General features: G+C 38.4%; 1 protein-coding gene across 1 annotated transcript in view; it reads right to left on the reverse strand.

Annotated features, from left to right (window-relative positions):
- Positions 1 to 23456, reverse strand: part of GPR155 (G protein-coupled receptor 155) — a 42276-nt gene extending 18820 nt beyond the window's left edge. Inside the window, exons 1-8 of the mRNA XM_006866655.1 lie at positions 22996 to 23456; positions 12936 to 13335; positions 9723 to 9888; positions 8299 to 8454; positions 6603 to 6686; positions 5900 to 6017; positions 794 to 878; positions 607 to 697 (exon numbers count right to left, since the gene is read on the reverse strand). Coding sequence (XP_006866717.1) covers positions 607 to 697; positions 794 to 878; positions 5900 to 6017; positions 6603 to 6686; positions 8299 to 8454; positions 9723 to 9888; positions 12936 to 13335; positions 22996 to 23437 — 1542 coding nt within the window. The 5' untranslated portion in view covers positions 23438 to 23456. The remainder of the gene's footprint in view (positions 1 to 606; positions 698 to 793; positions 879 to 5899; positions 6018 to 6602; positions 6687 to 8298; positions 8455 to 9722; positions 9889 to 12935; positions 13336 to 22995) is intronic.
- Between the last annotated feature and the right edge of the window lie 1461 nt (positions 23457 to 24917).

Below are 24917 nucleotides of genomic sequence, written 5' to 3' on the forward strand. Positions count from 1 at the left end.
CATGCGCCAGACGTTGCCGGCCCACCACCTGCTCTAAGGTGACCAAGCAGGATCACTATCCTCGCATAGGTTTTTAAGCATTCGTTTTCCCATACTTTTGTTCTGAAATTTAGATTCATGATAAGGCTACTACTAATAACTTATGAAATGACTTTAAATTCGAACTGTTTCCTCCAGTGAAACAATAATTCACAAGTATGTTTGGAAGAGACTCAGTAAGGGTCTCTAAGTCATGGGAATCCTCAGCTATAAATGGACTTAGTTGTTGTTGTTAAGGTCATCAAGTCGGCTCCGACCCATAACAACCCTGTATAGGGTTTCCTAGGAGCAGCTGGTGAACTTAAACTGCCAACCTTGCAGTTCACACAGTTGGGCACATTAACCCACAGTGCCCCACCAGGACTCCATAAAAATGGACTTAAGACATGCAAAATTCTAATCACATTTTGCTGTGTGTCTTAACAAAGTGACATAGGATTACCAGCATGATATACAACAATTTGAGATAGATTTTCAAAAGTAATTTTCATGTAAACATAGTAAAGCAAATTAACAAGCTAAAAGGAGACAGTTTCAAGAGCAGCACTGCCAGTAACCTCTACCCACCTGCTCTTTTCCATAAAAGAAGGCTGAGTCAATGCTATCTCCATTGTGCTTTCCAGTTATCAAAAGCACACCCACAAGGAGGGCAGGAATTCTGTAACAACAAAGGATTGGGGAGCAAGAAAGAGAGGGCATGAGTAGGAACTGTGCATGTGGAAACATGCAAACAAACTGAAAGCTACCAACTTACCCCCAGCCTGATATGATGATGATTCCAACGGGAATTTGTACCATCTCTCGCTTTTTCAAAAGAAACAAAGAAATTGCTAGAAGGCCTAAGAACAAGAAGTGGAGATTAAAAGACAGATCACTACTCTTGATTTCTATTTGACTTCAAGGAACTTTTTTCCCCCAACCTAGCTCATTCAGTAGTAGTTAGTTTTTGCTCTAGAATTGACATATATGCTGACCTCAATATTTTGAAGCAAGTTTCCTTAGTTCAAAATCATTCATGCTTCCCACCTATATTTTTTTTACTCAAATCTTCCTGTTAGTGTTTTTTCAAAAGCTGAAATTATGTTATTCTTTTGACTTATGTGCTTGAAATCTAACTAAATATACTTTAAAAAAATTTTAAAGTAGGTACAAAATAATTCTAAAAATAAAAACACCTACTCGGATACTACCAAACAGGATAGGTAGTTTTTACACACAAGGCAGGGTACATTACTGGAAAACATCCCCTGCCCCTGACTCCCCCAGCCTTAATGATGGTACTTAACATAAGCACATTACAAACTTAATATAAACATACATGTTTTAAAGTTCCTAAACTGTTCTCATATCTACTTACTTATTCAGGCAACATGTTTATTTACTAAATCTATGGAGTCCTGGTGTGGCGCTGTGGGTTAATGCTCCAGACTGCAAAGCCGTTTGAACTGCAAGGTCAGCAGTTTAAGCTCCCCAGTCACTCCTCGGAAACCCTATACAGGGTCGCTATGGGTCAGAACTGACTCAATGGCACTTCACACGACAACAATGCAGACATAAAAGGAGCCCTGGTGGTAGAGTGGTTATGTGCTTAGTTGTTAACTGAAAAGCCAGTGGTTCAAGCTCACCAGCTGCTCCAGGGGAGAAAGATATGCAATCTACTTTGAAAACCCTTTGGGACAGTTTTCCTTTGTCGTACAGTACGTTACAGGAGCTCTGGTAGCGTAGTGGTTACGAATCGGGCTGCGAACCACAAAGTCAGCAGTTCGAAGCTACCAGCTGTTTCGCGGGAGAAAGATGAGGCTTTCTGCTCCCGTAAAGATTTACAGCCTTGGAAACCCTGTACAGGGTCGCTATGAGTCGGAATCGACTCCACGGCACATAACAACAACAACAACAACAACAGGGCGTTATGAGTTAGTTGGAATCCAGTCTGCATCAGTGAAGCTATAGAAGCTTAGACCTCTGGAGTTGGAAGAGACCACTGTTTTAAATTAAATGAACTACTTCATTTTGTAATCTGAGCACAGAAGTTCCCAGACCACCAGCAGTGGAGGGCAGAGCAGGAGCAGAAACCCAGCTTTCTGACATTCAGGAGGTGATTCTTCAAATCCACCAGCATGTCTGGAACTCAGGTCCGTGGACTCCTGGGCTTTCTAAAACACAGTCTTTAGGATCTGGATCTTTTCTGTGAGAAATCTTTAGTCCTTTTGGTTTATTTCCAATGATATTGGGATACCCTGGTGTGGCGCTGTGGGCTAATGCTTCAGACTGAAAAGCCATTTGAACTGCAAGGTCATTAGTTCAAGCTCACCAGCTTCTCCTTGGAAACACTATACAGGATCGCTATGGGTCGGAATTGACTCGAAGGCACTTAACAACAATAACTTTAAGGTCAGCAGTTCGAAACTACCAGCTGTTCCATGGGAGAAAGTTGAGGCTTTCTGCTCCCGTAAAGATTTACAGCCTCGGAAACCCTGTACAGAGTCGCTATGAGTCGGTTCCGACTCCACGGCACATAACCACCACCACCACCACCACCTTATAACTGAAGTCCTGGTGTGGCGCTGTAGGATAAAGCACTCGACTTCAAGGTCAGTTTGAACTGCAAGGTCAGTGGTTCAAACTCACCCGCCACTACTGGGAAACCTTATACAGGGTCGTTATGAGTTGGAACTGACTTGATGGCACTTTAACAACAACAACACCTTGTACAAAGTACCCTCTCATGATTTCAGGGTTTACATTTGTGTTTGTACTAAGTCTGGGCCGAGTGAAGTACCGCACATACAATTCCAATGGCGGTTCCGTAGGAGTCTGAAGACTGCATAGCAGTGAGAGAACCAACTCACAGCCCTGAACGTGGACGCAAGGCAAACCAAATGAGAAAGAAACTGCCAGAGGAGCAATTTCATTATACATTTCAAGAGTAGCAAAATAAGATCATTTGCCATGTCAATTAATGTTGCAAATTAGAATTCCTGGCTTTGTAGCTCTGTTTTAATTTAATCTGTGAATTGGTTTTGGTTTTACAGTTAAGCATTAGCTGTATGTAAGGAGTTCGCACCTGGACTGAAGATTAAGAAACACTGCTAAAAAATAATTGAAGTCTTTTTACATTGACATCCTTGAGTGTTTTTGTTTTTGTTTCTTTAATTCTTCTCTTTATGCGGGGATCCACATAAATTCAGGAAATACTATGCTACCAACTCTTTTTACATTGACATCCTTGAGTGTTTTTGTTTTTGTTTCTTTAATTCTTCTCTTTATGCGGGGATCCACATAAGTTCAGGAAATACTATGCTACCAACTCTTTCTCCCTAAAGGAGTTTGCATACTCTGGTTTTAGGTTTGCAATGTGCCGAGGCAACAAGCAGCCAATCACATGAGTGTTCTAGTTCTGTTACAGTAGCAAAGGACACTGCTCGGAAATCTAATGTTCACCATTCCTGCTTCGTGAAGTGAACCATACACTAACATACACTAACAGTCCGAATCCAGCCTTTGATCGCTCACTCACAATGCCATCAAAGCAAATCACATAAATTTTGGGGTCTAGTTTCCCAATTTGCAAGATAAGGAATTTAAACTAGACAGGTGTTTGCTGAAATGTGGAGACTGTAGGTGACACAGGTGAACATTTTTTGACTAGTTATCGCATTTACTTTAATGTGTATTGGAAAAAAAAATGTAACTTGCAGAAAAAACCTGGAACTTTGCTAATATACGGTTAAATTGAAGTTAGAAAGGGTACTAAACTGATGTTTAAAAAAGGTAAGTCAATTTAAAGGATAAAAGGACACGTGGTAGACAGATTTGGCAAAAATCGTGGGGATGGTATGCAAATGAGAGAAATTTGGGAAGGGTTGACGGGATGATTTAAAATGAAAGCTTTAAATTCAAAATTGTGTTACATCATAATAACTGACAATTAAAGGGGTACCTTCATGGGGTCAAAGAATTCAGAACAACTTCTTTGGGTATATTTTGGCAAGTTTGAAGAGGATTTCTGAGAGAATTGGGGATTTTTGACACATTGATCTGTTTGTGGCTCTTTTATTCTTATTATAAATTTGGCTTTAATAGTATTAGAGATCAGATTGTTTCATCTATATTTGGAACTAGAAAGTCTTTAGACTCTTCCAACTTGAAATTTTATGTCAACTTTTATGCAAGGTATACTTGCCTTTAAAAAGCACAAACCGCCTCCTCTTTGCATTGAGAGTTCTATCCTGTGAATCTTCTCCACACTGCTGCCTCACTTCACAAGGCTGTTGAGTTGGATGGGCCCTGCTTTTGATCCTGAGGTGTGACATCAAAGGTTTGTCTACCGCAGCCACTTCCTGACCCTTGCCTTCTGACACTGGCTACAATTTCCTTCTTTGTGCCAATTCACAAGTTCACATTTGTGGTCTGAACAGACATAATTTTTCACCAATATGATCAGAATGTTGTTGTTACTGTTACGTGCTGTTGAGTGGGTTTCAACTCATAGCGACCCTCTACAGGGTTTCAGAGGCCATAAATCTTACAGGAACAGAAAGCCTTCTCTTTCTCCCATAGAACGGCTGTTGGGTTTGAACTGCCAACCTTGTGGTTAGCAGTCTAGAGCATAACCTACAGCACTAGCAGTGCTCCATGATCAGAATGCTTGCATCTAAATAACTATTATATTTTAATACAGCCAATGTGCTGAAACATTCTTGATACCCTCTCTGGAGCTAGTTAAAATGAGAAACAGTCTTTTTCACTGGCTACTTCCTTAGTTCCATTCCCTTGTATTCTCCTACTTCTCTTGTTCTCTGATTCCCTCTTTTTCCTCTATTTAGTAATGTTTTGTCCTTGTGTGGCACAGTGGGCTAATGCATCAGACTGCAAAGTCATTTGAACTGCAAGGTCAGCAGTCCAAGCTCACCAGCTGCTCCTTGGAAACCCTATAAAGGGTTGCTATGGGTTGGAATCGACTCGACAGCACTTAACAACAACAACAACAACCACATACCATGCATAAATACCCACGTTTCATTTAATTCTCAAAATAACTCAATAAGACGCTAAAAGTAAGTGTTACAGATGAAGAAACTGAGGCCCCAAAAGTTAAGTAATTTACTTAAGGTAGAGCCAGACCTTTTCACTCAGTTCAGTTAGACTCTGGGACACATCTCAGTCCATCCCTCCTTTCTCTGCCTGCCTCCAATGCCTACCAACTGGAGTTTCCTAGGAGGAGCTATGCTAACAGTGGCCTGGAGCCGAAAGCCCTGGGCCCAGGCAGCTACTGAGCCCAGGAAACAGAGCTATGCTAACAGTGGCCTGGAGCCAAAAGCCATGAGCCCAGGAAACAGAATTAAGCTCTGCAGAGCGCCTGCCTTGGCGGGTGTAACTGACTGAGTGCCTTTATACTGAATTGTTTTGTTGTTGGGGATCCCCATAGTGACCCCATGTGACAGAGCAGAACTGCCCCATAGGGTTTTCTAGGCTGTAATCCTTACAGAAAGTGAACTGGTATAGCACTGTGGGTTAATACACCAGTCTGCAAAGCCATTTAAACTGCAAGGTCGGCAGTCCAAGCTCACCAGCTGCTCCTCAGAGATCCTACACAGGGTTGCTAGGGGTCGGAACCTACGGACAGCACTTCCCAACAACAGTCCCTATGGAAGCGGATTGCCAGGTCTTTGTCCTGCAGAGCTGTTAGGTGGATTCCCACTGCTAACTGTTTGGTTAGCACTGAATGCTTACTCACTATACTGCCAGGGTACCTTTTGTCCTGACTAGACTTCACATATATATATCACTAGATGCTGAGGGCTTCTAGTGAATGAGGAGAGGGGAACAGATTTTAATATCCACTCATTATCCAACTTACCTGTCCACAGGTACGTGCTATAGAGGGAGCTATACAACACAACAAACACCAGAATTTGTCCAACAAAATTTTTTTCTTTAACAAAATTCCATATCATCATTCCAGCACAGACAATAGACTAAAGAAAAAATTATTAAAAAATTTGTTAGTCACAAAAAACCTACTATTCAATACTACCCCAGAAAAATAACTATGAAGTCAGTTGCGCTCATGTTGTATTCATAGCAAATATAACTCATCATTTGAAATTGTATACTGATTATACAGAAAATTTAACTATGATGAAAAACACCCTTTAACCATATGTATATATTCTATTAAAACAGATAATCACTATATTCTAAATAATAACCTTACGTTTAGTAATGGTTTACATAGAAAATGCTAAATTTCTTTCAATTATAATTTGAAACATATCAAATTTAGCTAGAAAAATAGACTTGTGAGAGTTCAGTTTAATGATTCAATTACTTCTATAAGAAATACAAAGTTATCATGATAAGCAAGCCTCAACTTTAGATAATTCAGCACCTATTTTAATATTTAAAATATTAAGCATAATTTAATTGTGATTAAGTTTTTATTGATTGTATTTGATATTACTTGATTTTATAACTAGAAAAATCCAGCAAAGTAATTTTCTCTTGATAATAGAATAATCTATGAGAAAAATGTAGCTCTAAATATCTATATGTTTACTAACCTGAGCAATGAGTAAATTAGTTGTGAGCATATGAGGAAGTTGTTTATACTTCTTACTCAAAAGAAGAACAGCCAGAGACCAGATCTTAAAAACAAAAAGTTCAAAAGTTATTTAGTTTTCTTAACTTTCATAATTATTGACCAGATAATCCATTAATTTACCTCTTTAAAGAATCCTCTTTATTCTGATTAAAAAGGCAATTCTAATGTTTCATTTACTTTAACGTAATTCCAAAAAGAAGGATGTTAAAGTCAATTACTATATCCAAAGTAAATGAAAAGGCATGGAGAAATCTCATAGTAAATTAATTGTTGAAAGATTACAGGGTCTTTTATGACTTAATGCCTTGACTGTGTTCATACTCTATCTTCAGTGGCTGGACTGGGACACAGGTTCATAGTCAAGTATTTAGCAAAGGTGCTTTCATGAGAGATGCAGTTACAATGTACTATTCTAAGTTTTTCCTTTTCTATTTGTGCCATATTGGCCAATTAAGTATCAAAGTTTCAGGTATTTCAAACAACAAATACCATCATCCACTTGAAGATGAATCCTCTTGCAGTCCTCATATTTAAAAAGATTGGGATTCAATTCCACCTATATAGCAGCCAAGTTAAGTGTGCTGGTTGATAAGTCTTCTTTTTCTCCCCACATTGCCAACCAAAATTCATATCGTTCCTCTTCCCAAACTCTTATCAATGCACATAGATTTTAAGAATATGTCACAGAAGTGAAACTTCTTTAAAAATTACATTAATCATTCATTTACTTGTTGCTAATGTACATATTTACTCCCATTTGTTTTAATAGTAAAAAATTTCTTTGTCAACCATAGTAGTTTTAACTTAACATACAACTTGATCTATACCATCTTCCAGAAGTCAGAGTTTATCATTTAATTTATCCTAACTATATCCTGGAGTCCTGGTGTGGCACTGTGGGTTAATGTGCCAGACTGCAAAGCCATTTGAACTGCAAGGTAGGCTGTTCAAGCTCACCAGTTGCTCCTCAGAAACCCTATCCAGGGTTGCTATGGGTAGGAATTGACTTGACAGCAATAACAACTATATATCCTGATGTGGTGCTGTAGGATAAGCACTGGACTATTAACTACAAGGTTGACAGTTCAAACCCATTAGCTGGAAACGCTATACAGGGTCACTATAAGTTGGAACTGACTTGAACCAACTTAACAGTACACAACAAAAACAAAACATATCTAGTTTGAGAAGTAGCCTAAAATTTCACTAACATGAGTTCGACTTGATCTCAAAAATCTGTTCCAACCCCATGGCTCCACAACAGCTAGCATTTGTATAGTGGTTCACCGTTCACAGAATATTTTTCACTATATTACCTCATTTAATCTATAAAACAACTCTTGAAGATATATAAAAATATTATCTCCATTTTATAATGGAGTAAATGGAAGCTTAGCAAGTCAAAGGTGACTTCACAGAGATGCAGCTACTTGTAGGAGGGCCAAGAGCCAAATCTAAGTCTGGCTAAATCCCATGCCTCACTCACTAACAATTCTAAATCCCAACTGGAAGGAGAAAATTTAGCTAGTAAGAAGATGGATACTACATTTTATAAACAAGCTTTAGCTTTCTCTATTACATAAGAAACTAGGTTTAAAAATGAGCTAAATTAAAAAAATTTTTTTAATTACATTTTTATACTGAAACTTACTTACCAAAGAGACAAGGCTGATAATACTTATATCAAAACTAACATTCTGGATAGCGTATGCCAATGGCTTTGGGTCCATAGTGGGAAAGGTCAGTAACCAGGCAGAAACATACATGATTGGAGCAGACACAAATGTGCTTATTACCATCCCTGAGGTTATCTGTAAAAATTATGTCAAATTGGGAAAATAATTACAATCATATTCAAATAATTACCTTAAACTCTAAATAGCCAAGTACACTAAAGCAATTAAAATATGAGTGAGTTTCAAAAGGTTCATGGAAAAATGGATTTGAAAGATAATGGAAATTTTCCATGAACTTTTTGAAGCCCCCTTGTGAAAGCAAAATTCAGTAAAAAGACATTATGTTGCTGTTGTTAAGTACCGTAGAGTCAGTTCCGACTCGTAGTGACCCTGCACAGGGTTTCTGAAGCTGTAAATCTTTACCAGAGCAGAACGCCTCATCTTTTTCCCACAGAAACCACCACTGGTAGTTTTGAACTGCTGACCTTGAGGTTGGCAGCCCGACTCGTAACCACTACGTTACCAGAGCTCCTTAAAAAGACATTATAGAATCTAAGATATTATCCAATATCATATTTCCCCTTTTTGAGATTCCTTAAAAGAAACATAGTTAAGTTTCCTTGGCTTCTCTACTAATCATATGCTGAATTTTATATTTGCACAAATCAAATAGTAGGAAAAAATTCCACTGCTGTGGTTATCTTCTAGATTCTGAAAGGTAAATCATAGCAATAATCTATGAAAAATTATGAATAGTTTATTTCCATATTGTCTCATAAAATACAGGGCTATAAGAGCAATTTTAAAAGAAAATAATTACCATTGAAACATCTTACAGATTAAATTTTGATACAGACCCTTACTAAACAATTTTGTTGTCTCGTGTTACATTTCAAAAACTTTAATGCTGTAGATAACATGTACAATACATATAGATCTTGCTACTAATTTGGTATTAATTGATTTTAGCTAATTATTACAGTTGATTAAGTAGTATTTTGCATCTGGACATTATCAATGAATGAAATCGATATTTTCCCCTCAAAATTTCAAAAGTTAACCTTCTATAAATAACTTAAAGGTTGGACTATAAATACAGCACTAAAATACTTGAAACTAAAAAAGATTAGTGAAAAAATAATGGCTGAATAAAACCCCCCCGATTCAATTGTTGTTGTTGTTGTTGTTAAGTGCCGTCGAGTCGGTTCCGACCCATAGCGACCCTGTACAGGGTTTCCGATTCAATTACTCCATGTGTATGTTACACGATGGTTCCTTATTTATAATGAGGCAATTCGTAGATAGTACATTTTCATGAAAAGAATACCGATTTCTGCATTTTTAAAATGAATTTTTAAACCAACCACATCAATGACAAAACTTCAAAAGCAATGTATACATACAATCTCCACTTCCATGTTGAACTGTGTTGCGAAGATCGCCACCCCTGGTGCCACAGGAAAGACACCGTACAAAAAGGCATAATTTGATAAACTCGTATGGTTTACTGCACTGTGGCCCTTGTCCAAGAGTTCCACCATTTCTCTGCACAAAAGTGGCAACACCAGGCTGAAGAAACAAGAAATGCATCATTCACTTGACAGATCAGTGTGTGATGGTCCACAGGTAGTAGCCTCTGTTACTAGTCAAGTGGTCGCTAGGCTATTCCTGTCTCTACCCAGCAGGTACAGTTATGTGTATACACATACTATCTGTCTGCCTACTTGTAGACATTTTGTTGAAAAGCATCAATAATTCATCTTAGAACCATTTTTTTTTAAATTCTTAAAATATCAAGGGCTAAGGGGGAAAAAAGTACGGTGTTTTTTTCCCCTACAAATAATTTTCTTGCAAAAAAATTGGTAAAAGTTGCAATTATAGCTGCTGTCTCTTGCTTCCTTTATTGGTCCATTGAAATGTTAAAATATAAAAGAAAAAAAGGTTGACAACTTGAATAAGAACTTTTTCAAGAAAATTACTAAACTCTTTTTTGAAAAAAAAATGCTGATTTTTATTATGATTACAGGTTTCAATGGTTCAGTTAATGATAATAATGCTGCTCAATAAGATTCTAAAAACCAATAGAAAAATAAGTGTCTCTTATAATTAGCCCTTCATCTTTTTTAAAGACAAAAGGTTGAACAAAGGAACTGAAACAACTGAGGTGGAGCAAAATATTAGTGAGATCAGGTCCTGGAGAAGTATCAGTTGTTAAATAAAACCTTCAAGTTTCCATACAAAAAGCATATCAGCAATAGCTGAGCGAATGAGGCTTATTTATCAGTTGCCTTAGAGAAAATCAAGACTAACATTGAGAACATTTTTATGGCAACACTTCAAGAGATGCTCTGAGATGGAGTCAAGATTTCATGTTAAGTGCATTTGTTGTTATTTTTTTAACTTTAAAAGAAAAGAAAGAGAAATCAGATCTAATGGATTTCTGCTGTGGCGCTGTAGGATAAGCACTGGACTGCTAACTTCCAGGTTGGCGCTTCAAACTCACCAGTGGCTCCTCGGAAACCTTATATAAGGTCACTATGAGTTGGAATCAACTCAATGGCACTTAACCGCAACAACCAAAGATATAATAAGGAATACCGATCTAGAAATAAAAGATTAAAAAATAAGAACATTTACAGTTTACTTATAAGTCAGTTTTGATAGTATGTTATTATTTTTGCTGTTAAGTGACGTTGAGTCAATTCCGACTCATAGCGACTCTGTATAGGGTTTCCGAGGAGTAGCTGGTGAGTTTGAAGCATGGACCTTGTGGTTCAGTGCTTATCCTTACAGCCACACCAGGATTCCATACAGTTATTTTTAGAAAGATATTTATTACTGTGACAACAATCAATACTAATACTTTTTTTCCAGGAGTGTATAACCATCTTAAATAATTTATATGGAGTTGCCATGAGCTGGAATCAACTCAATGGCAATGGGGATTGAGTTTCAATAAAATTCAGAATATGTATTTACTTTTGGTATTGTTGCTAAGTGCCATTGAGTTGGTTCTGACTCATAGAGTCCCTGTCTAGGGTTTCCTAGGAGTGGCTCATGGGTTTGAACTGCTGACATTGCGGTTCAACTGACCTTACAGTCCAGTGTTTTATCTTGCAACGCCACACCAGGACTGTATGTTGCTATTATTAGAACTATATTTATTACTGTGACAACAAATAATACTAATACTTTCTCTCCAGGATTGTAAAACCATCTTAAATAATTTATATGGAGTTGCCATGAGTTGGAAATCAGCTCAATGACCATGGATTTTGGGTTTAAATAACTTTCAGAAAGTGTACTCACTTTTATTATTTTGAAAATATAGATAATATATCACTTTACACTACATTCATGCTACATTCAATAATAGTCATGTTCATGTGCTTTGGGAGAATCTTTATAGTAAAATCATGTCACTTGTGCCATAAAGTGTAACTCCATTGCTAATGAGCCAAGTTAAGTGGAAAAGCTATTAACTAAGAAGCTGAGAGACCTGGTGTGGTGCTGCAGGCTGCAAGGTCAGTTTGAGCTTTAAGATCCGTGGTTCAAACCTACCAACCACTCCTCGGCTACCCTATAGAGGGTCTCTGAGTCGGAACTGACTCAACGGCACACAATAACAAGAAGCTGATGTCATCTTTTTATTGGTCAGGCTAGGAGCAGATGATTGATGACATTCATTTTTAGTTACCTCCACTGAAAAAGTTCAATCAAACTTAGAATCATAGAATAGTTTTTACAAATTCATGAAATTAAAATTTTGCATTCAAAATTATTGTCCCCATTATGACTAAGGTGCTTTTGACTTTAGGGATTTAATAAAACGCTTTTAAAAATATGATCAAACTGAATTGTCAAGAGATATTAAGCAAAATAATGTAAAAGCTGGAGGGAAACCAAGATTCTTTATTCTCTAAAAGTAATAAGATGGAATAATCTATGTGGAATGAAGAACTGTCTTTTCACAACATACCAACATTATGTTTTCCTCTACGTCATAACTACCTCATTGCTGCTGTTGTTAAGTGCCAGTGAGTCACTTCTAACTCATATTGACCTGTAAAGAGTTTCTGAGGAGTGGCTGGTGGGCTTGAATCACTGATCTTGCATTTAGCAGTCTAGTGCTTACAGTGCCATACCAGGACTCCATAGGAAGGATTATTATCAGACTATGAGAGAGAGGGAATGCACTGGACAGCTAACCACAAGGTTGGCAGTTTAAACCTAGCAGTGGCTCCTTGGAAACCCTACATAGATAGCATTGTTATGAGTTAGAATCAACTCAGTAGTACTTAACAGCAACATACAAGGGAGGGAGTGCTGGTGGTACAGTGATTAAGAACTCAGCTTATAACCAAAATGTTGGCAGTGCAAGCTCACCAGCTGCTTCTCAGGAGAAGGATGTGGTAGTTTGCTCCCGTAAAGATGGCGGCTTTGGGAATCCTATGGGGCAGTTCTACTCTTTCCTAGAGGGTCGCTAGGAGTTGAAATCAACTCATCAGCAACTGGTTTGGTTTTTGGCAAAGCAGTAAACAGTTGCAGACACCCCCCAAAGAATTGACTAAATTAGACCTTCAGTACAATCCCCATGTTAAATAAGCAAAACTTACAGTTTAGCGGTGATGAGAAGAATTAGTACAACAAATGCTGACTTCTTCAGTTTCTTAATTTTTCCTACCATTGTAACACCAAGATAAAATAGGGCTGATCCAGAAAAAGAATTTGCAAGTCCATCAAGAAAATTTTCCATGTATACCGGCACCTTTTGATCAAGAATAAAGTTGAAGGCAATTCCAATGAAGACCATAAATACTATCGGATTCTGTAATACACGCAGGAGTCCAAGTCCCACAATTTTCACTTTGTTTTGAGAAGCATTTTGAGTGTCCTTCCACTTCTGGATCTCACAGAAGATAAACCCTATAGGGTTTAACATCATAAGAGAGATTGGTGCCACCAAATAAATGTACTGGAGATATTCTGGGTATGTCGTTTGATATAAAGCTTCAACTGGAAAACAATAATTAGAATTTAGTTTTTAAATATATAAAAAGATAGATATACAATTGTCCCTCAGTATCCATGGGGGATGGGTTCCAAGAACCCACTCCCATCCCCCACCCAAATCTTGAAGCTCAAGTCTTTTATATAAATATAAAATGATTGTATTTGCATATAAACATCCTCCCATATACTTTAAATCATTATCAGACCTCATGCAATGGAAATGCTATGTCACTAGCAGTCTGCCTTCCCTGTTAGGCTTTGAGGAATTGCTTTGATCACTTCACTGCTTCCTCCCTGCCCCCGCAGTGAATCAGTAGATGCGGAGCACAAAGGTAGAGAGGTCTGAACAGATGTTTTGTGTGCTTGATTTTAGTAGCGTGTACATTAATCTCAAGAGTACCAAATAATCACAGCCTATTTTTGGAAAAATAAATTTTAGTAATAAAACTGAAAAGGAAGAGAAACATACCATATTGAATGCCATTTAGCACATAAAATGATACACTTAAAATTAACTTTTCATGAAACCGCGCTCATTTTCGCTATCTAGGGCTAAGACCAGTCTCAGAAAAGGGGGGCATAGTTGTAGCACTTAAAAAATAAGCAATTCAAAGTAAAGTTCTAGTTAGTTAAATGAAACATTTCAGTAGGAACAGCAACAAGGTGGTTTCAGTACTGTTGGAGAGAGCAGATTCATTCGAGTGGTAAGGCAGAAGTCAGACAACAGAGGATTTGAGAGATTAAGAGGCAAGGAACAGGACAAACAAACATGGAACTCCTTTAGTGTGCCTCTACAGGGCAGGAGGGAGCCTCAAACTTGGGAAGCTTGAAAGGGAGACATGGAGCCAGAGAAGCACTGCTTTAGAGAAGGCAGCCTTGGGCAGGTTTACCTGCTGATGGGGAGAAGCTGGTAGAAAAGATGACCCTGAAGACTCAAGTAGAAGGGCCTACTGTGAATTCTGGGTTGGGGATTTTCCAGGCTACGGTGAGACAGAAGGGCATGGGGAAAAAGGAGATGAGATTATTGACTTCACTTCAAAAGATGAAGTCCAAGTCCTAGATAGGACAGACCTATAGGAAGCAGAGGGGTCAGAGGCCTTTATGAAGCTCAAGAATTAACTGTGGAAGTTTAGGAGTTTATAGTATGTCAGATAGTGAACTATCAACTTTAATATTTCACCAATGACTTGGTCCAGGATATAGCCATGGGAATCGGTGGCTAAAGCAGAGTAGAAGAAAATGCCACTGGAGGTGATGAGGTCAGAGTATTTTATGGGTAATTCAACTGCATGCTGAAGTCAAACAAGATAATGGCACACGAGGTAGAGAAGATGGCAGTGTGGTAGATAGATACTAAAGTCTTCAACGAATGAGGTCAGCAGATGACAGCAATGAAGAGCAGTGGTTTAGTCAGGCGGCACACGGGCAGTGGCCTCTAAGTGGTATAAAGTAGCTAGAGGATGCCACAGCACATTGCTCTTGTGGCATGCAGGCTATGAGAAAATGAGCAGCCTCCACTTGAGCGGAATGAATGCCTTCAGGAAACACTAGGGAAATGCAAAGAAGTAGGGTTGGGTTGGTGGTCCTAAGATATGTTTAGGAGAGAAGTACAGTAGAGTTACATCACTGTACATTTAACTATTATAAATCCAACTATACAATCCAGAAAAAAAAAGACTCTTATTCATATATACATTATTGTTGTTGTTAAGTGCTGTCAAGTCAGTTCCAACTCATGATCACCTGTACAAGGTTTCCAAGGAGAGGCTGGTGAGTTTGAACTGCCGACTTAGTGGTTCAAACTGACTGTGTGGTCCAGTGCTTATCCTATAGCACCACACCAGGGCTCCAATATATATATAATATGGTTCCTGATGCTAACACATTACTTCACTTATTCATTAAAGAACAACAATGCTAGAAAAAATTCTGCCTAAGTTAGATTTATTGAAGGTTTTTTTTCAGGGTTTGATTATACATAATGATTTCAGAACCTAACCACTATATAAGATACAGCTCCATGGAGGAGTAGGAGGTAAGTATCAGACATCAGCAGTTTCCAGGTGCACACAACAGGTTTGTGGCCTTGTCTGGGGTTAGTCAGGGCAACTGAAACAACTCTGGAATAAACAACGTGGTTTCCAGGCACATTTTTGGCAGTGGATCCTGAAATTATCCCACTTAATACATATAAAGGCAGATTTATAATTGGTTTGAAGTTGTGAATAAAGATAAAAGAAACAAGGAGAGAGGTGGTCATGTGAACAATGTAGAAGATTAGGTTTCTCAGCTTACATTAAGATAAAGTAACACTAGGTAGGGAAAATATATTGGTTTACTTGCTCAGCATAAGTAAATTCAGCTCATGTCATGCATATGTCCTGTTAAAAGTTACATAACTAGATTACATAACTTATAAGCGCACCCTGTTCTCATTAGCAAAAATCTGTTTTATAAGATTCAATCCCTTTTTGTTCGGCTAAGCACACCCACAAGTCTATACTGTCCCCCAAATAAAGCAGTGGTTAAACAAAAATCTTTGATATGTAAAATTTCACAAACTCTTTCTACTGGTTTCCAAATTAGATAGTCTATCTTTAATAACAGCCACTGTAGTGGTTCTCTTTCAAATGTTTATAAGGTTTCATATTTTCAATAAAAAACAATTTTTGATAACTATTTCTAGATAGCTATACTTCTTCTGATTAGGAAGACTATCTTCATCATTGCCTATCACACACTTTAATATATATATGTATGTATATATATATATATAGATAGATAGATAGATAGATAGATAGATAGATACAGATAGAGCTATATATATGTGTGTGTGTGTGCGTCTATATATACATATATGTTGAAAAAACCTTGTGCTTTCAGACTGAATACAAGCATTTTCCCAAGTGGTGAAGTTGTTTCCTTTGATAACATACAACTACAGTTCTGAGATCTAAGGAATGAAAGGAAGCCCCTTAAATTAATACCCCTTTTCAGAAATTTACTTTCCTCCACGGTGTTGTTATTGTTGTTAAGTGCCATTGAATCAGTTTTGACTCATAGAGATCCTGTATAGGGTTTCTGAGGAGTGGATGGGGGACCTGGAGGTTCAAACTGACCTTGTGGTCTAGTGCTTATTCCACAGTGCCACTCCAGGACTCTGCATACTAGCATTTAATCACCACACATTATATACTTCAGATTGTTTTAAAAGTTGAATGCTAGCCAATTACCAATATGTTCTTTCTACTTTTGCAAGGTCTCTTATATTTTCTCCTCCTGAATATTAACTACCACTACTAGTACCTAGTAGTCCTGGTGTGGCGCTGTGGGTTAACGCACCAGACTGCAAAGCCGTTTGAACTGCAAGGTTGGCGGTTCAAGCTCACCAGCTACTCCTTGGAAACCCTGTACAGGGTCGCTATGGGTCAGAATCGACTCGATGGCACTTGACAACAACAACTAGTACCTAAGGAGCTCTGGTAGCGTAGTGGTTACGAATGGGGCTGCTAACCTCAAGGTTCGCAGCTTAAAAATACCAGCAGCTCTGTGGGAGAAAGATGAGGCTTTCTGTTCCCATAAAGATTTACAGCCTTGGACACCCTGTGCAGGGTCACTGAGTCGGAACTGACTCCACAGTACTTAACAACAACAAACTAGTACCAGGTGTGGTGCTGTGGATTAATGCGCAAGACTACAGAAGCCATTTGAACTGCAAGGTTGACAGTTTAGGCTCACCAGCTGCTCCTTGGAAACCCTATACAGTGTCACTAATGGGTCGGAACCAATTAAATGGCACTTAACAATAAAAAACTAGTAAAAATACGGAGCTCTGATAGTGTAGCGGTTATGAGTCCCACTGCTAACCTTAAGGTCAGCAGTTCGAAACTACCAACTGTTCCATGGGAGAAAGATGAGGCTTTCTGCTCCCGTAAAGATTTACAGCCTCAAAAACCCTATACATATATATTATACAAAGCAAAACATATATATAATACACAGCAAAACATACATATTATACACAGTAAAACATACATATTATAACACAGCAAAACATACATCAATCCAATATAGTTTCTACACGGACAACTCAGTGACATTGATTACATCCTTTAGGTGATGCTATGCAACCCTTGTCTTCCTCCTTATTTTCTGAGCTGTTCTTCCCCCATTAACATAAACTCACGGCCCTCTAGCTCCCCACTTGAAGCCAAGCCTGTATAACATGTCATCGGTCACACCAGACAGACACAGAATTCACTATGACCAATAGTACATGCGGAGCATGCCATCTCCCCTGACTTCTTGAAACCTCTCCTATCTTATCCAAACCGTACCTCCTCTTTGAAGCTTGTCTCCAATCTACATCATTGAGCTCCCAGTCTCTGAAAGACCACGACACTTTGTCTCCCATGAGTGTGGCTTCAATACACGCTAAATTCCTTGAAGACACCATTTTCTAACTCACAGTTCCCAGCACAGTGCTGAGCATATAACACATCAATGAATGTTAAAGTCTGTCAGCTACAGTAAAAATGGCCGCGTATTTTTTTTAGCACATAGCACTTCATAGTTAATTGCTATCAGTTAATCCATTTATCTTTACATCTACATTAAAATGTTTTTTCTACATGTTCTGAATATTTAAAAATGACATCACTGGTGAGCCCTGGTATGGCGCTATAGGACTGCTAACCACAAGGTCGGAAGTTCAAACCCACCTGCCTATGAAACTCTATAGACTCAGTGGCACACAAGAAGAAATAGGATATTTTAAGTCTGGTGAACAGGTATACAAAGACTAGAAAACCTCTAGTCTAGTGGACAGAGCAATAATTGGGATAGTATACTTATTAAATTATTATAAGAATAGAGTTCAGCACAAGAATGTTAGTCAATTTTTGCCACTCAGCTTAATAAGTACTTAGACATTACAACTTTATTTATAAGCTGGCAAGGTTTTCCTTTTGTTACCAATTTGAAGATGGCTTTTCAGATCTTAAATATGAGCAGTGACCTATATTAATGAAAATGAAATTTATAATCATTATATCAAAGATTAAGTTTTAATTAATTAATGCTTATAAATACGGTTCTGGAGGGTAGGGGGGAAACCCCACTATGAGGAGTTATTATATAGCTTTGAAGAACTAACAGACAAAATTAACCACCCACTGTGGCTCCTATTTTGATTCCTGCAGGGCTTCAATTCCTAGTTAAGAACACAAAGACCCAGACAAGATCATTCTATTACTTAATGGCATAGAGTTAAATGCTTCATTTCCTTTCTGTTTACAGGTAAGCACTAGAGCATAATTATGATTAGTCAGGGTACTTACGCTATCAGCATTGTTTGAAGAATAAATTATAGGACTTAACTATGCCCTATTAATATCTTTTAATGACAGAGGCAGGGAACCATTCTGATTTGCTGAAATCAACATTTCATCTTGGTAGATTCCTAGTTTCTTCTCACACTTAGATTTCTTAAAGTATCTTCGAAAAGAATTGTTCTAAGAAACAGTGCGTTCCTTTTTTAATCTGCAATAAGGCAGGCACCATGGTTTTCTATCACATGAGGACATTTTAATGTAATTTCAAAAACTGCTATAATTAGAATAGTATGGTGATGAAAGAAGCAGGATTGTGTTCTTTATTCATTAACCTTTCTGTCTCTTCTTTGTCAGAATTGCCTGAGTCACCTGGAAGTTGGATGGATGTTGTGGAACAAAATCAGTCTGCTCATTTATGAATAAGAGAGTGGGCATTCTTGGGAGAGTCCATGAAACAAACAGAAAGGAAGGATGTCCGCTCTAGAAACAGTCGTGTCGGTCCACTGTCCAGGCCAGGAGGCTGATGTGCATGGGCAGCAATTATGGATGACCCCATCAGGGAGCAGATGCCGGGACCTTAAACTTTCGTCTCATGCCTGCCAACCTGCAGGAAGATGAGGACGCACTTTTGCCTACATGCTTGGTTTTTGGTAACGTTACTATCTACAACCCAGCGTTTCAAGAACTTTTCTGTTATTTGTAGTTAATAAATAAATAAATAAATATATAAAAATAATTACAACTCAAAATCTAGAAACACAATCCTTATGGAAACTGGGCTAGCACACTGCTGGTAACATGATTTGAGCAGATTCACTGAGTGACTATGAGACATAAGAAAAGCAGTGACGAGAATGGCTGGCTAGATATTTTATTTGAAGCTTCTATTTAATTATGAAAATGGATTAACTAATCTAGTAGGGTTTCTCCGCTGTTACTCATTTTATGGAATATTTTAAACATAATGTGGAAGGAAAAAAAATCTCTCTCCTCAAGATTAAATAAGCGGGCACGTTATATAACTATGTGGCATAGACAATGCCCAGGATTTGGAACCAGAAGACCGAGGTTTGGATCCCTTTCTCTGTCACCTGTTAGTTATGTGACCCAGGATAAGATAATGAAATTTCTATAAGCCTGTCTCCTTATTTGAAAATGAGAATATCTGCCTTATTTCAATAAGGTAAGTATCTGAGAAAGTGTTCCACAAACTACAAAGTTACAAATGTTAGTTCAATTTATAGATTTACTAATCAATGTAGCATGAAACTATATATTCATAGTTTGTGTCTAAATCAAGTACCACAATGTTTATTAAATATTTAACACTATGGTGTTGAGTCACATCTAAAGTCCTTATAGAATAAACACCCTGACAAATTTCCAGTATTAATGCTCCGGAAGAGATACGTAAACACATTAACTCCTTGCTCTTTTATTTCTCCAGTCTTTATTTAAATGCTTGGTTTGTCCTTTATGTTAAAATCCAGTAGCCTTAAATGAACACATATCTAACTCTGGACTATTGGTAGGTTCGATTTTTGAACTCTCCTACTTTCCTCACAATTGTATCATTTCTTAGGTGTAGCTTTATTTCTGGTAGGCAAGATGTAGGAGGGCCAATGGAGATGAAAGATGAAAATTATAACCCCTTAGAATGTTTTTAGACCCCTAGTGTGGTGCTATAGGATAAGCACTGGACTGCTAGCCACAAAGTCGGCAATTCAAACCCACCAGCCGCTCCTTGGAAACCCTATACAGGGACCGCTATGAGTTGGAAACGGTTTAATGGCACTTAACAACGAAAGTCCTTTTTATGCCAGTGGTAGAATTAGTTAGGAAGATAAGACAAGGGGTTAAAACTACATGATAAAAACATTGAAATTTACAGGTTTATTTCAATTGCACGTGTCATTAAGTTCCAATCAAGTCTCTGCTCAGAAGATTTAGGGAGAGGCCTTCACTGAGCCCCCTGTCTTAACAAGCACTCCTAGTTCAGCTTCAGGAGATGGAGCAATCGGCTTCTGTAAAACCGACAACCTTGGGAACCCTTGTTGTTGTTGTTAAGTGCCGTCGAGTCGGTTCCGACCCATAGTGACATAGGACAGCTATAATCTGTCCTATAGGGTCAGGCTCTGAGTCAGAATTAACTCAGTAACATTGGGTTTGGTTCTTTGGATTTTATATATACACACATAAGGTATAGGGTTTCCGAGGAGTGGCTGGTGAGTTTGAACCGCCGACCTTGCCGTTCACACTGACCTTGTTGTTGAGTGCTTTTTCTATAGTGCCACATCAGTATGAAAAATAGAGAAGGTGAAAAGTCACTCATGAACTTTCCCTCTTAACATTTAATGACTATTTTTATTTTATTTTGAACTTTTTATTGTGGTCTGGGTGAAAGTTTACAGAGCAAATTAGTTTTCCATTCAACAATTAATACCCATTCTTTTTCCTAATATTGACTGCAATCCCTACAATGTAACAGCAATCTTCTGATTTCTTCCCTATGTTCCTTGTATTTATTTGTCCTTTCCTGGATCTTCCCGTCTTTGAGCTAAGTTTTTAGTTAACCTTGTACGGTTGATGTTCCACGAGTATGTTCCTCCCTGGTGTTACTGTTCACCTTTTGTTGTTATGTGCCGTGGATTCGGTTCCGACTCATAGCGACCCTATACAGGGTTTGGGGGGCGCTGTAAATCTTTACGGGAGCAGAAAGCCTCATCTTTCTCCTGCGGAACAGCTGGTAGTTTCGAACTGCTTACCGTGAAGTTCGCAGCCCGATTCGTAACCACTACGCTTTTTAAGCCTATCTATTTCTTGGCTCTGGTAGCGTAGTGGTTACGAATCAGACTGCTAACCTCAAGGTCAGCAGTTCGAAACAGCCAGCCATTCCGCGGGCGAAAGATGAGGGTTTCTGCTCCGGTAAAGATTTACAGCCTCAGAAACTCTGTGCAGGGTTATTATGAGTCGGAACCGACTCCACGGTATGTAACAACAACATTTCTTGGCTGAAAGCTTATCTCTAGCCAAAGGGAGGCTTGAAGGGTGCCTAAGGGCTACAATTTTCGAGGTCCCACCAATAATGATTATTTTTATATACGGTCCTTGGGTGGTGCTAATAGTTTATTCTTGGCTACTGAAAGGTTTGCTGTGAGGCCTGGTAATTTGCTTCTGTAAGATTGCTGCCTCTGAAAAACCTATAGCGTGCATTTCTGCTCTGAAACACTTGCGTCACTATTAATTTAAAGCAACTCAAAAGCAATGGGTTTGGTTTTTGTAATACAAACACAGGTGGTGGTGGCTGTGTGCCATAGAGCGGTTTGACCACTCATAGTGACCTTTTATAGGGTTTCTGAGGCTGTTAAGGCTTTACAGGAGCAGAAAGCCTCATCTGTCTTCTGCGAAGTAACTGGTAGATTCGAACTGCTGATGTTGTGGTTACCAGCGTAGCTCGTAACCACTACGCTACCACGGCTCTTTAGACATACAAGTAAACCCTGCTTTTCAAAAGGTCGATTTACGCCACTCTGCTTTTATGAAAAACTTATATTAGTACCTGTTTTCGTCAACCGAAAGAAATCCGAAGAGGATTTTCGCTGTTACAAAAAAAGGTAAAAGTGAAACTAGCGCGTTTGTTCTGCAGTGAGCCTTTAAAGAGGCAGCAGCGCCCTGAGCAGCGAGTGTGAGTGGCGCCGCCAAGTGTCTTCCCTGGGAACTACACACAGCATCTCTGCATCAAGCTTCTGGAGTGGTGGACACTCTATGTTAGTGGTATTTTAGGTTTTGTGTTTTGTATTTTGTAGTTTTGTATTTTAGGTATTTTAGGAATAATTTGGGAATACTCAAAACATTTTCCTGTATAAATTTATGGTAATAGGTTCTTCACTTTTTGCCATTTTGGCTTATGGAAGGTTTCATAGTAGTGCTCTGCTTTTGAACAGCAGGGGAAACTGAATGTTTTTGGTTTTTTTTTTTTCAATTAAAATCAGAATCTGATCCCTTCTGAAAATTAAACTTCTTTCCTATGTGATTATTGAAAAGAAAAAGGAAGCTATTCTTCTCATAAAGAATGCTATTCTTTTAAATAAACTATTAATAATTTATTAGCATATGATTATTTTAGGATTTTCGAACTCTGACATTCATAAAAAATAGAATTCATTCCAAATTAGACATATTTAAGAAAAAAAATGATGAAAGACTTCTTAGATACAAAACAGAATGAATAAGTCACTAACCAAATCTTAATTAAAAGCTTAAATTGTTACATTCTAAAACACTTAAAAGGTCTAAGAACTTGAAAAATAAAAAGTGAAAAATAACTTACCTATAGGATATCCCAATGCAAAGTCATTACTTTGTGTAGCAAAAATAGGGAAAAGTCCAGCTTTGCTAAATCGACTATCAGGACTGGCAACCAATAAAGTTAAAACACATACAATGAAAAACACAGAAGCTTTGGCAATCAAGATACTATATAGGAAAGACCAATCCACATTGGAAAAATTAAGTACGACCATGTTTTTGAATAGTAAAGCTGGAAGTGCAAATCTGGAGACAAAATTTCCTAGTCCTTTGGCCTGTGTTGATGTGATGACATTTGCCCTTCCTGCTATGTAGCCGCAAAGGACTATGCCAAAGCATTCTAGCAAGGCTGGAAAAAGCCGTGTTATTGACATTGAAGGTGGGCTATTAGTGGCATTGAAAATCTGCGATGTATTGACTGCTATGCTGAAGTTCTCTGCAGGTAAATCAGAAAAGGAATTCATTTTCTCTCACCCTCCAACTCTGAAAAGAAGAAAAGAGAAAGGTTCAGTGTGACGGTAAGGCGAATTCTAGTTGAAATGATACATTGGCAAACTTATACTTATTTATTTACATGTTGTTGTTGTTAAGTGCCGTCGAGTCGGTTCCGACCCATAGACCCTGCACAGGGTTTCCGAGGCTGTAAATCTTTACGGGAGCAGAAAGCCTCATCTTTCTCCTGTGGAGCAGCTGGTAGTTTCGAACTGCTGACCTTGCCGTTCGCAGCCCGATTCGTAACCACCACGCTACCAGAGCTCCTATTTATTTACATACGACCAAGTAAGTACACATACTTCATTCAACTACCACCAAAGAAAAATACAATTCAAAAAAAAAAGGAGGGGCTGCTAACAATAGCTTTACTTTGAAAGGTGGAAGAGTTCAAAATGAAGTTCAGGTCGCTGTTCTACATTCAGTCTTGTCACGAGTACAGTGATATCCACAAATAACAATAGCTGCAGTGATGGTCCACTGTCCCCTCCAGCAAGCGTGACTGAGCTCCAGGTAGTGAATGATAGCCTGGGGCCACTGAGTCTGCTGAGTGTCCACCTGCATCCAAATTCCATGGAAATCTCAGAAGCTTCCAGACTACCTAGTCCACTGGTCACACTAGAGTGTAGGATAGGAAGAAGAGTGTACTAGAGTACCACTTACCAACTCTGAATCAGGAACTTAACTTTTCTGTGCCTTATTTTCCTCATCTGTGAACGAGTGATAATCAAAGGAACTTGAGATTATTCAAGTCAAGTCCTTAGAATGCCATTTAGCACAGAGTAATTGCTTAATAGAGATAACAAAAACTTTGGATAGACTATAAGATGGAAGATGAAAGAATCAATCATAGCATCCCACCCACCTACCCCTACCTTAGTTCCCTTTACACCAGCCACACACACTGGCCTTTCTGAATGTTCCATAGCTCCTTAGTGACACAGGAACTTTGTGCATGTCGTTCTAAAATGTTCTCTCCTCTACCCACTCACCTCCACATTTCACACAGTTAATACCTACTCATCCTCCCAATCGTATCCTTGAAGAGTCACTTCCTCAGGAAATAATTACCATATTAACTTTAAGTTATTAATAAAAACTGATTTGTTGCAAAGTTGTCCAAGCATTATGTTCAGTATGTCCTTGGCATCAAGAAGGAGTTGAATGAATTATGGTGCTGTTAGCATAGAGGGCTTCTTTGGCCACATAAAGTCCAGGCCAGAATTCTTTCTCAAATAGAATCTTGCTCTTTCTTTTTGGTTACTTTTCTCAGTTTGGAGTGACAATATACACTGGAGGAATTATGGTTTGATGTCTGTTTCCTTCACTAGACCTTCAGTAACAGAGAAGCAAGGATTCGACATGCTCTTGCTTACTTGTGTCTCTAACACCTAGTACAGTTCCAGGCACACAGGAAACACTGAAAAAATATTTCCTTCTTAAGCCTTTTGC

The sequence above is a fragment of the Chrysochloris asiatica genome, unplaced genomic scaffold (assembly GCF_000296735.1).
Source record: "Chrysochloris asiatica unplaced genomic scaffold, ChrAsi1.0 scaffold00094, whole genome shotgun sequence".
NCBI lineage: Eukaryota > Metazoa > Chordata > Mammalia > Afrosoricida > Chrysochloridae > Chrysochloris > Chrysochloris asiatica.